The 11,962-nt window shown below is 39.8% G+C and overlaps 1 protein-coding gene across 2 annotated transcripts; it reads left to right on the top strand.

Moving 5' to 3' along the window:
- Nucleotides 1-5,245: 5,245 nt before the first annotated feature.
- LOC136340298 (putative inorganic phosphate cotransporter) lies at nucleotides 5,246-10,003 on the top strand. Of its 2 annotated transcripts, none has more exons than XM_066284271.1 (8): nucleotides 5,246-5,613; nucleotides 7,618-7,808; nucleotides 8,171-8,416; nucleotides 8,541-8,640; nucleotides 8,698-8,886; nucleotides 8,941-9,240; nucleotides 9,293-9,531; nucleotides 9,583-10,003. In XM_066284271.1, exons 1-8 carry the CDS (start codon nucleotides 5,580-5,582, stop codon nucleotides 9,775-9,777), a joined length of 1,494 nt encoding a protein of 497 aa, XP_066140368.1. In that variant the 5' UTR covers nucleotides 5,246-5,579; the 3' UTR covers nucleotides 9,778-10,003. The 2 variants fall into 2 exon arrangements, with proteins under 2 accessions (XP_066140368.1, XP_066140367.1); XM_066284270.1 differs by having other exon boundaries at nucleotides 5,249-5,613; nucleotides 8,168-8,416.
- The last annotated feature ends 1,959 nt before the right edge of the window (nucleotides 10,004-11,962 follow it).

Here is an 11,962-nt window from a genome sequence, read left to right as displayed (position 1 = left end):
ACGAAGCTGCTTTTCTTCAATATACAGTATATCCATAAGAAGCGCCACAATTTATGGGGATTTCGCAAACTGTGAGAGGGGTCTACATGGTTAAATGCAGAGAAATTTCTATTTGTGTTTGTTTGTTAGGAATCAATAGAAATACACCTTGTATGTGTCTACAGCACATATGCAGGACTATATTTAGCTGCTCCTGATGACGACCATTATCTTTCCACTAGTAGGAGAGACCTTATCACTATTGCAAATCTAAATCCCATGGCACTGAAATAAAAAAGACTTAGTGTCTCTTTCTAATCGGCAAGAACTCAAATAACGTTGCTTTATCGGAATTGAAACAATAGTATAAATGAATCTGAACTTAAGTAATTTATGTGTTTATTTATTCAATACTGGAATATTACCAATCTGATTTGGAAATACTCTGTATTTCTTTCCCACTAGTGAAAACAGTGACGAACATTTCAGCGTAGTGATATTTTCGGTATCAATGGAACTCTTAGTGGTATGAAACTAGTTTCAGTCATACCAGAAAGTCATTTCCAGTTTATTATGGACATAGTAGCATATAGTGATGAACCATGAATACCGACTGTTTTCTGAAGCTGATGCGTATCTCAGTGAAATTTCGAGACTACGAAGCACATGAGGGAACTAAACTTTTATCAAGATCCACCATTGTTAACGAAAAGAAATCATGTGAGTACTTCCAGAATTTATTAATTACAATTCAAGTGGTACCTAATTAGTTATCTGGGATAAGTTCGTCAAGTACTTTCGCTGTTGCTGCTATGCCTCTAGATGGCGGTAGACGTTTTGCGTTGCTGCCTCTAGGTGGCAGTAGAAGTTTGATTTTGCTGCCTCTAGATGGCGGTAGGCGTGTATGTAGTTGGTGTTAGGTCTCTCAGCTGAAAAGGTCATTAGCAAGATTCAAAGTGTAGGCATTAATTTTCTGAGGTATTAGTTCTGACTCTTCAATGAGCACCTACTGGCAAGTTTAAAGAATTAAGTCCCCGCTCTTTTCGTAACAGAAAAAAAATAACTTTACGATTATTTTCAGGATTTTCCATAACAAATACAGGAATCGGACAGGAAATCCTGCAGTACGTATCATTTAAATTCGAATTAGATTTTGTCTCCGATGCTAGAATACTTATCGAATTGTGTTTACATCAAATTGAAAAAAGTGTCATGCTTTGCTAATTTAGTCAATGCACTAGGCCAAGGAAACTCTGATCTTCAAGGTTGATATTGGTACAATTAGAAGATAATAAAGAATATTTACCTTTAAGGTAAAATAATAAACTGCGACACCTTATGCATGTTAATGCGATTCCCCGATGCTATGAACTGGGTTAACATGTTACCTTCAAATGCGCGAGTTACTACCTAATAAATTTATTTATTGGCTGGGAGAGGTCCAGCCTTATGGAAAGCCTAATAGAATTTTCCTTTAGCCCGGCTCATTGGTGGTTGTTTTTTGCGCCATTGGCTCCTGACCATTGATTTTTTCCTTGCGGCATCCATATGTCCGTTTTTCTGTGGTTTTCTTTTAGCATTTTCTTTACGGTTTTTTTAGTTTTGATTATTTTCGCCCAATTTCCTTCTATTCTACCATTATCATTTTCAGTATGTTACGCTAACTACTTATTTAGTTATTTCAGTTTCTCTAACTTTCTTGCCTTTTTTTGTTTCCACCATTTTCCTTGTAATCTTTCTCATGATTTAATTCTTAGGGCCTTCTCCGTCTTCCGTTTTTCTCTCATTTTTCCTTTAATTTTTTCCATGTAGCTTTCTTCGAAATTTATTTTAAATTCATCTTACCCCCAATATAAATTAACATTCGTTCTTTTTTCCCCCTTGAAACTCAATACATATAAATATACATTATTGTACGCTTCTAAGAATAATTCGGGATACAGCATCTCTTGCCTTACTCGAAACTCGTTTAGTATTGACTATGTTGTGCATGCACCTACACCTGCAGTAATTACCATTCAAATCCGGGATGCTCATTTAATGGAAAAGACATCATGAAAATTCAAAAAAAGACCATACAGAATTTTCATAATAGCTGCATTGTGTAATACATTATCGTTCTCCTTCTCGGGGGTAATTGGTATGCTTAGGAGAACTGTTTATTTTGCTAATGACAATGCCTTATCAATATTTTATTGCAAACGAATCCTTATTAAATAACACGAAACAAGTGGTAATAAAATTGCGTAAAACGGATACCTGCAACATATCCGCCTATAAACGGTTTAATTTTCCTATATATCACAAACCTATTTAAGCTTTAGATATTTGCCCGCTTTAGGGCCAAATTATGACTATGCTGTTAACTTTGTCATCATCAGTTGGTTTCCATAGAAACCAAGAGTCTGACTTAACTGAGATTTGATTTCAACGTCAGGCTCATTTTCCGTGTTTCTGTAGAAAAAGGTTTAGAGTTGAAGGTAACAATGAGCTAATAGTTTAGGCCTTAGAAGGAATATGACATTTTCTCAAATATTTAGATAGCTTATGTAGATAGGCAAATTTCGGTCTCATCGATTGCCTTAAATCATTGTAATTGAATCAATAGCTACGCAATTTTACCCGGAATAAAACAACTCAATATTTAGATTCAAAAATTTTGGACGACCCTGTCAGCCCTTTTTCTTCAGATAATTTTTTTTTTCTATATGTTCTCAAGAGAAACAGCTACACCTTCTTCTTGTATGGCGCAATGGACGGTTTTCCTTGGCTCCCCTGGTACTAGGCATTTAAAACCTCATTTACATTAGTTTCACTTGCGGCTTTTAATAGGTGCCTTTTCTATGCCTAACTTGAACTAATCTGGACAGAACCTGAAATCTCCTTCTGCAGCTCTCGCCTCGGTTAAAGCCGGATGCAATTCGCCATATCTTTCTAACGGTGAAACGCCCTAGATGGTTCCATTTCGGGTTCAATCCTGTTGTTGCTTCGGATGAAGTAAGCGAAGTCGTGGAGACTGTCCGTGGACCTGGCTCCGCCTGCGCATTCTGCGTCTGTGAGGTGGGGTGTGAGGTCATATCAAGGGTTTTTATGAGCTATATTAGTTATGATGATCTGAGACAGCGTTATGACCTAATTAAAGCGTGGTTGACGTTATGAATACTTAGGTGGTGCAGATCCTTCTTGAGTGCTCTTTCGTTTAGATCACACAGCATTATAATACAATAGGGGCTCTAGGGGATTGAGGTTTAATTTTTTTGTAGTGCACTTTTGTCCCTCTTAGGATGAACCAAAAATTGGTCTAAATTTTGGCCGATGAGGGGAAATTCTAGACATACGATCGTTGAGATCCGTTTTAAGTTGTGGATCTATGCTAAATGGTTTCGGGGAAACCCCACCTTGGCAATGACGAAAAACTGATTTTTTTGGTTGGCAATTCAGTTTAATACGCATTTCCTGTATTATTAAATAATATTAATTAAGTCATGTTGCTTGTGCTTACGTTATAAACGTCCGTGCCAGTGAACTTAATCTCAAAGAACCTCGCCAAATTGTTTGGTTTTTTTATTCGGAACTCATTAGCTAAATGTCGAGGACGCTGAAATCTGTCGAAATTGAAGCAAATATTGTATAACACAAAATGAACGATACAATTCGTCCAAATAAACATATAAAATGCAATTTCCGGCGTCCTCCCAAAGGAGGAATCGCCGAATTCCACGTTTTAGCACAACAATGATTTTGTTAAAATTGGACTGATCCGTAACGTGGTCAATTTTACCAGGAACTACAGCTTGAATTTGGCAATAAATTACCAGTTGGCAGTAACTAGTATATTACATAAACGGTATTAGCAAAAAAAATCACGTGGCGCGGCTTAAACGCATTTTTTCCAGCCTTGGAAGACATTTTTACTGGGTGTGTTGACCCACAGTTTCTTTCTAGAGGTAATATTATAACTGGGCAATAATGGCACGAACATGACTCATGATTTACTTGGGGAGATAATCGGCTGCAATGCCATTCCTAAGAAGAGGGAGGGGATATGGAATATATATAATAGAATAGGGTGAAAAACTGTTCCGTTCAGCATCATACTAACCCAACTTTTTTATTGACAATAAAAAGTGACTGTCAAAAGTTAAAATATTCATTGACGCAACCTTCCATCCTGCGCAACAACGTCAACATTGTGATTCTCAACAATGTGTTGCATAATTCCGCTTTCATTCAAGGACTTCCCAAATTTCAACGTCCTTCGCCGGTCCAATTGGACGAACCTTCCTTCGTGTACCTGCGGCACAATAGAACTTCGTGATTGTGATCTTGGGGGCTGGCAGGTACACCAGTCATCACTATTTGGAAGTGTTGTCATCTCTATAGTGCGTCTTTAAAAGACCCTGAAATTTTTTCCTAAACCATTTTAATGGAATTGCTTAAGCCAATATTTGACGTTATTCCATATGCAATTTACTGTGCTGTTTAAATAAAGAAAACCGCGTTCTTGGAGGAATTTTATTTGCATTCCATTTATGTTGTCGACAGAATTTAAATGTTGAGGTATTTTTCGAGTTACTCGGAAAAATATGTAATCAACCTACAGCATTTAATTAAGTTCGGTCATTGCTGATTGTCGTTGGATAGTCAGCAACAATAGAGGTCAGTCGGAATACTTATTGGTCATGAACGAATTAATTAATCGAGATCTGATTACGAACGACATTTCTGTAAAAACTCGTTGGTCTGCCTTATTTTTGCCATTTCGAACAATTCTTGGACAGATACATAAGGGTTCATCCGCCGATCTGGAATAATCGGACGTAGCAAATAATACTCTGACCGATAGCTCTCAATTGACTTTTAACAAGGTCGCCGTGCATTAGTGCCCCTATGACGTCGTTTTGTTGTCAGAGGTGCCGCACTGGCGAATCGGCGCGTGCACGACCTCATGGGTCGTGTTGCCGCAGCTTCCTCCAACACGCCGCCATGGATTAGTGTCTCTTTCACTGATTACATCTAGTTGTCGTAAATCGTTGGCTCCGTCCTGATCTCTCGCTCCAGAACGAGGAACGCTACGCCTCTGGTTTTTGATAGCCAGAGGCGTAGCTACTCTGGTCATACATCCCGATTGCACCGACCAATTTCGACACAGGTTTATTGAAAGTTAAGGTAGAGGCAAATCCTCAAAAAAAAAATTTCATGATCATGTCCCATATTTGCGTGTATCGAAAGCTACTTATCTACCGAAGAGCTACGGCGGTGAAAATCAAAGCGTTGACCTTAGCGAATGATATAAGTGAATTAAGCATCAATATTCCACTCATTTCCTTGGTGTAGTGCGTACCGCTAAGTAGGTGCCACAGTACTCACCTCCTAATAATAATCACCCATAGCGCTGAATTTGAAAAAAGCTATTGCGAATTTTGCCCAAGTGATTGTGTAGCTGTCGATCCGTGAAATTTATTATTATTCAAACTAATTTCGCAGGTTTTCGGCAATACCCAATGTAGTTTTTGGGTTATGAAGAAAGTGTTAAGTGAAATTCTATAGAGTGATCTATTTCGTGGTGCACTGAGCTAGCGGGCAGTGGCTGTGATAACATGTTGCAAGGATGGAGGCTTGCTGTATCAAAAAGTAAGTATTCACTTGAATTAGCTTTTCGAATATCTTTCCAACCAAGCTGGAACGTTTAGTTAGCAAAATCGTCATTTTTTGCGCTGCGAATTTTGGGTTTTTTAGCGAATTTTTTTAGGTAAAATTTCGCGGAAAAGGGGGTCAAATTTCTCTAGGAAAGCGGACAATTCGACATTTTTCACACGTTTTTAAGCAACATTTAAACAATATTTATGGCGAATAATCGTGTCCGTTCTATATTTTTAGAACGAATAATCTCACTCATTGCAGATTTCCGAATCAATGATCTCAATAGTCCTTATATATCGATGAAAAATGGAAAATGTTAAATGCGTTAACGTAGGAACACACTTCTGGGCGTGGGACATTTTGCACCATTTCACCATCCAAAAAAATTCCTACGCGAATCTGTGGGCTAGAACGACAGGAAATGTTCATAATTTTTTCCATTTTCTTACGTAACAACATCGACAGAACCGTGATAATTATTGCTAATAATATCAACTACTGGTCCATAGTCGACGAGAGGTGTAACGAGAATACTTTAGGGGCAGCTCATATGGGCTAAGGTACGTTCATGTGTGGAAGAAGGGCTCCGTTTTCGATAATAAAATCGAAAATCGAAGGTTTTCTTTACTATCATTGCGAAAGTATAATGCTAATAAATAACATTAATAGAAATTGCAGAAAATATCACCACGTCGTCGAGTCGCTAGTGGTCTGCTAACAAGGGCCTTTGCATGGTGGCCACTTTTTCGGAGATCTTAAACGCTTTAGGTTTCCTACATACAACAGGAATAGAACTTCTTGCGAAAATTGGAAGAAGCAATCAAAAGTCATATAAATGAACACATTCACCTCAAATTCTCGCTTGTGTGTCCGGGCAACACCAACACCTGCTTAATTACCATTCATCCTTAATTCTTCTGCAAGTTTTTCTAAATCAAAAATACCGCGATAAGAACCGACCCAGTGGCGTTAAATAAAACTTACCAGCCCGTGAATATTCTTGAACTTCAATGACATCAACGATCCTTCGAGGATGACTGGCTATACGAGACCTCAGATCCTTCATTGAGAAACTATGTACAGTTTCTTATCCCATTTAGACGATTAACTGTAATACCTGAACAAAGATCAAAACAGCTTTAATTACAATTATTATAATATTAGTAATTGATCATGGAAGGACAGTCACTGTATCCATTTTTATAATATTGTTACGCACTGTTGTTTTACACAGCAAAAGACTGGCATTAGTGGGTTACCGCCTGTGTTCGACATTTTCTAATTAAATATTCATGGGATTAATTATTTCCTAGTTTAAATTAGAATGCATTAATCCGATTTATTCACTTCCGAAGTGACGCTTTTTGTCCATCGTCTTGACTTTCGTTGGTTCGCTGCTTGGTTTTCACCATTCAGAGATTTCAAATATTTTGGCGAACTCACGTTTGTAAAAGGCGAATTATCGATCAAACTATTTCCTTTAAACTATTCAACCATTGGTGCAACTTTAAGAACATTCTCGAAGCTGACCTACCACCTGAAACTATGAATTCTTCAGGAGCAATAACCTCTTGTGCAATGATCATAGCAAAATCCACGAATCGCGCTCTGAACAGCGGAAAATCGATTTAAACTGTGGGAATCCCCATCGCCCTTAACCTTCAAGCTGTGAAGATTCTTTGTAGGATTTTTTGGGTGATAGCCATGGGGTGAATTTACAATTGGCCAGATGAGCAAAAACCGTTCATGGTATAATCATCCGTGGCGCGTGTGAATTAGAGTTTGAGGAGGTTAATTTTATTCGAAACGCCTCGACACAACCACACTTGATTGGGCGTTCCATTGGTATGGTTAAGGGGACATTGGCAATTCTCTGGAACGTTGGTTATCAGATTACAAAAAGCAACTGTTTGGTATTCTCTAAAATATTTCTCAAGAAATGCACGTGACTTTTACGTCTCTCTGATACTAAGTTAATAATTCTCCTACTTTCAGTGTTCCTAATCCCCCAAAGATACATCCTAGGTATCATGGGGTTCCTGGCCGTAGTAAACGCCTATACCATGAGGGTGGTGCTTTCGGTGGCTATAACCGAAATGACCGTTGATACCATTCACAACGAAACCCTTGATACCCACTCTTGTTTGGACGATTGGCAGGAAAACTCAACAACGCTTCACCCTATTGTAAGTAAACAGAATATTACGTAACGAGAAGGAAATTGCACCCTTTTCCTCTCCCTTGCCCATGCAGCAGCGAGAACAGTAACTCATATGAGCAGCAATTAGATTGTTCTGATCATCGAATGGAATATTTCCTAATTAAAATGCGGTGAAATTGGAGAAATGATTAAAATTATCACAACGATCGCAATTCGCAAAAGCAACCATTAACGGTATAAACGTAGTCAATGTCCTATAAAGGAACTTGCGCGATGTGTGGGCGGTTGGCTGCGTTTGTCCCGGAGGAATTGTGGGCAAACGCGCTTCGCTCATCGAGGCACAGGGTGTCCGAAATTTAACGTTACAGTTTTTTCGTATTCCAGAAGTCTTCAAATGTGTATCCTTGGACGAGCAAACAACAGGGATTAATCCTCAGTTCTTTTTACTGGGGATATGTAATTACCCATATACCAGGGGGAATGATCGCCGAGAGATTCGGCGGGAAATACTCATTAGGGCTAGGAATGCTTTGCACTGCCATTTTTACTTTTATCACTCCTTTTGTGATATATGCCACGGGAGGTAGTTGGGTGTCGGTAGTGGTCGTGAGGGTTCTGGAGGGTCTTGGTGAGGTAAGTCAGCAGTAGTGGTTGTGTGGGCGAAGGACGGCGGGTACGCGACTATTGAGGTTGAGGCCGCAGTCGAATCACCAAATGTAGACGTATGAACACTTGGGTACTACTTTGGATATTTTAGGGCACCACCTTCCCTGCCTTGACAACGCTTCTGGCTAATTGGGTCCCGTTAAAGGAAAGGTCGAAAATTGGTACTTTGGTATACGCAGGCAGTCAAATCGGTGAGCATCCGTCCCCAGTTTGTAACTGTTGGATAACTTACCATGTATTTGTATCAGGTACTGTTGTCGGTAACTCCGTCAGTGGGGCCTTAATCGGAGCTACCAATGATTGGGCAATCGCCTTCTATTTCTTCGGAGCAATGGGAATCCTATGGTTCATCATATGGATACTGCTGTGCTATCCAGACCCCCAGTCCCATCCTTTCATCAGCGACAAAGAGAAAACTTATTTGAGCAAGCACATCTGTAGGTTGTTACAGCAACACTACTCCAGAAAATGATATTCTTTTTCTTTTATAGCAAATCTCTCCAATAAAGAGAAGGTAGTACCGTGGAAATCGATTCTTTCCTCTTCGGCCATATGGGCATTAGTGATAGCTCAAATAGGGCACGATTGGGGGTTCTTTACCATGGTCACAGACCTGCCTAAATACATGAAAGACGTACTTCACTTCAACGTTAAACAAAATGGTATATGGTCCTCAATTCCTTATATCTTAATGTGGGTGGTATCCATGAGTTCCGGCTGGCTCTGCGACTGGATAATTCACAAGGGGCACATGAAGATATGCCATGCCAGGAAGTTCTTCACCACTTTAGGTTAGCGGCTTCAGTTACATCAATTTCTGAAGATACTAAACCCTCTTTTTAGCTTCAATGGGTCCAGCAATTTTCATAGTCATAGCATCCTATGTGGGCTGCGACAGAATGCTTGCAGTAGGGATGTTCACTATCGCAATGGGTTTCATGGGCACATTTTACTGTGGAATGAAGGTGAATGCTCTAGATTTAAGCCCTAATTATGCAGGGACCATTATGGCGATTGTGAACGGAATCGGAGGCCTGACAGGGATCATTGTGCCTTACTTGGTTGGGGCTTTAACTGAGAACGTAAGATGTTCCTTGAGTACTTTAACGGGGTTGTAAGGCGGGGAGTTTTAGCATTCTCAAGCTGAATGGAGAGTAGTGTTCTGGATCGCTTTTGGGGTGTTCCTAGTCACCAACGCAACTTTCGTTATATTCGGAAGTGGGAAAGTGCAACCGTGGAACACGAATGAGGGGAAAGAAAAATCTTTGGAGTCGGGTTATGTGATGAAGGCTGCTAATGCGACTGTGACGGAGAAGAGTAAATGCTAATTGGCTCACTGTGTATCGCCGCGAAAAGACGATTTTAAATCAGTATTAGAAATAAATCACTATTCGGTTGTTCTCAGAGGTGCCCAAAGTGTATTGGGACTTGTATAAAGCTCTTGTATTAACTTATTCCTCGTACTATTCCTATTGAGTAAGAGATTTTTTGTTTTATATGCTAAGTTTATGTGTTTATATCTATTTAGTATTTGAATAAATTTTTTTTATGAAACATTTGTAATTTTTGCGCTCTCCCAATCGGAATCCCATTCCAGTCCATTTGGTACCGATTTCGAACTATTTGGCTCCCATCAGACGACCCCAGTGTTTTCGCGTCGAAAACTTGTCAGACAGAAGCTATTTGCTTGCGGCCTTCCGATCAGTGTCGAATAGTACGAAATCGTTAGCGGACTGGCTTGGCAATCTGTTTCCACCACTGATGGTCACGATGGGAATAATCAAGATAATTATCGTGGTTTGTGGAAATTTTTGTGATTGCGTCTATTTTTCCCGAAAAATAACCGGGAAAAAGCAGAGAAGTCGGGTGTGGATGGAATTATTAGCTCTCAGATCAGTCGTTTCGGTTTGGCCCATTCTCAACTCTAATATCGCTCCTCGAAAGCACTCAGCTCTTCAGAATCAAGAAAATGGGCCTTAGGAATCCAAAGCATGGAATGACGTCAAACTGACCTCGCCACACATCCAGACAGCCAATTCCATCAGCATGCATACGTCATTTTGACGTCATGCCTCTCCCAACCTCGGGCACCGATACGTCGGGAACGCGTGGAGCAATTGCCTTAAAGAGTACCTCAAATGACTCGTGATACGCCCTAGAATTCCAAGCTTCTCTACCTGCCACCGGAGCCCTACGCAACGTATTGTTACGAAATGAGTGATGGGCGTTTAACAACGAGGTTTTTCTTATGTGAGGGAGATGGACGCGGGCGCTCGGGCTTTTCTCATATTTTCGCCTTAAACTGTTATTAAAAACGTGAGAGAGAGAGAACGCATCGCTTGGTTCCATGTAATTTGCGGATTATCGACTTCTCGGTCTTGATACAATGCCATTACAGGAATCTTGTAACTGTAACTGTAGGTCATGATGAAACCAAAGCAAATTTTAAATCAGTGACCTTCATCATCCATCATTCTGTCTACATAATTCTCAGCTGGCATGTTGCATAAATACCATAAAAAATTATTTATCGATAATTGCCAATAATTTTGCACGAGTTCATAAAATAGACTTAAACCTGGGAAAATTAGCTGATATTACTTGAGTTTTTACATCTCAGAAACCGCAATCGCTGAGTGTTTATGCGATCCTAGAATTAATACTATTCGTACACGAAACTAATCAAACACTTTGTGTTACTTTTATTCAGAACCGAGAGCAATAAAATTATCGTATTAACGGCCGAGGAATCAATAAACTTCCAATTTTTTGCGGTAAAAACCGTTAATGTTAATTACATTATTTGCTTTTCTTGGTTGTGCAGTTGGGGCAAAATTCGGTTTGAAAAGTAATTTGCAGCAGTATTACTATCCGTCGGATTTCCCCATCTTATTCTTGTAATTATGAACCGTTTCGAATCAATTGGGTGTTTGTCCTTCGATTGGTATACAGATAAACGTCGCTTACGTGACACAAGAAACACAAAATCGTTTAAAACGGCAAAATTCAAAGCTACCTATGACGCAATGTTCCAGAATAAAACTATAGCGCATACCATAGTATATACTATAGTATGGAACTACTGAGCATACTACAGTATGGAGCTATAGTATACACTACAGTATGGGACTATAGTATATATTGCAGTGCGGCAGTAAAGGCCGGCCTCGTTTTTTCGGAAGCATTTAAGGCTACTATTCAAGCCAATTCCTGAAGCCCGTGAGGTAAATGCGTCGAACACTGAACACGGGGGAGCTTTAACGCTGTCGCTATTGCTCGACTTCCGAGCGTCGGATTCGCCCCGGATGAACACGGGTAGTGCCAACTTGCCGCTGTTCGCCCCGCTCCCACTTCGGGATCGCACCCTCATGCGTTACACCGGTTGGGAGGGTGGTGGGGTATTTGTATTTTTTATACTTCTGTGTGAGCTGATCTAACTCGTATCCGTGGTAAATGCGCTATATTTCTTCAGTTACTTTACGTTTGAAACTGTAAAAAACCGAAGGGTTTTGA

This window comes from Euwallacea fornicatus, chromosome 7 (assembly GCF_040115645.1).
Source record: "Euwallacea fornicatus isolate EFF26 chromosome 7, ASM4011564v1, whole genome shotgun sequence".
Lineage (NCBI taxonomy): Eukaryota > Metazoa > Arthropoda > Insecta > Coleoptera > Curculionidae > Euwallacea > Euwallacea fornicatus.
The sequence above is the reverse complement of the archived record's forward strand: the minus strand, read 5'-3'. Positions and strand labels throughout refer to the sequence as shown.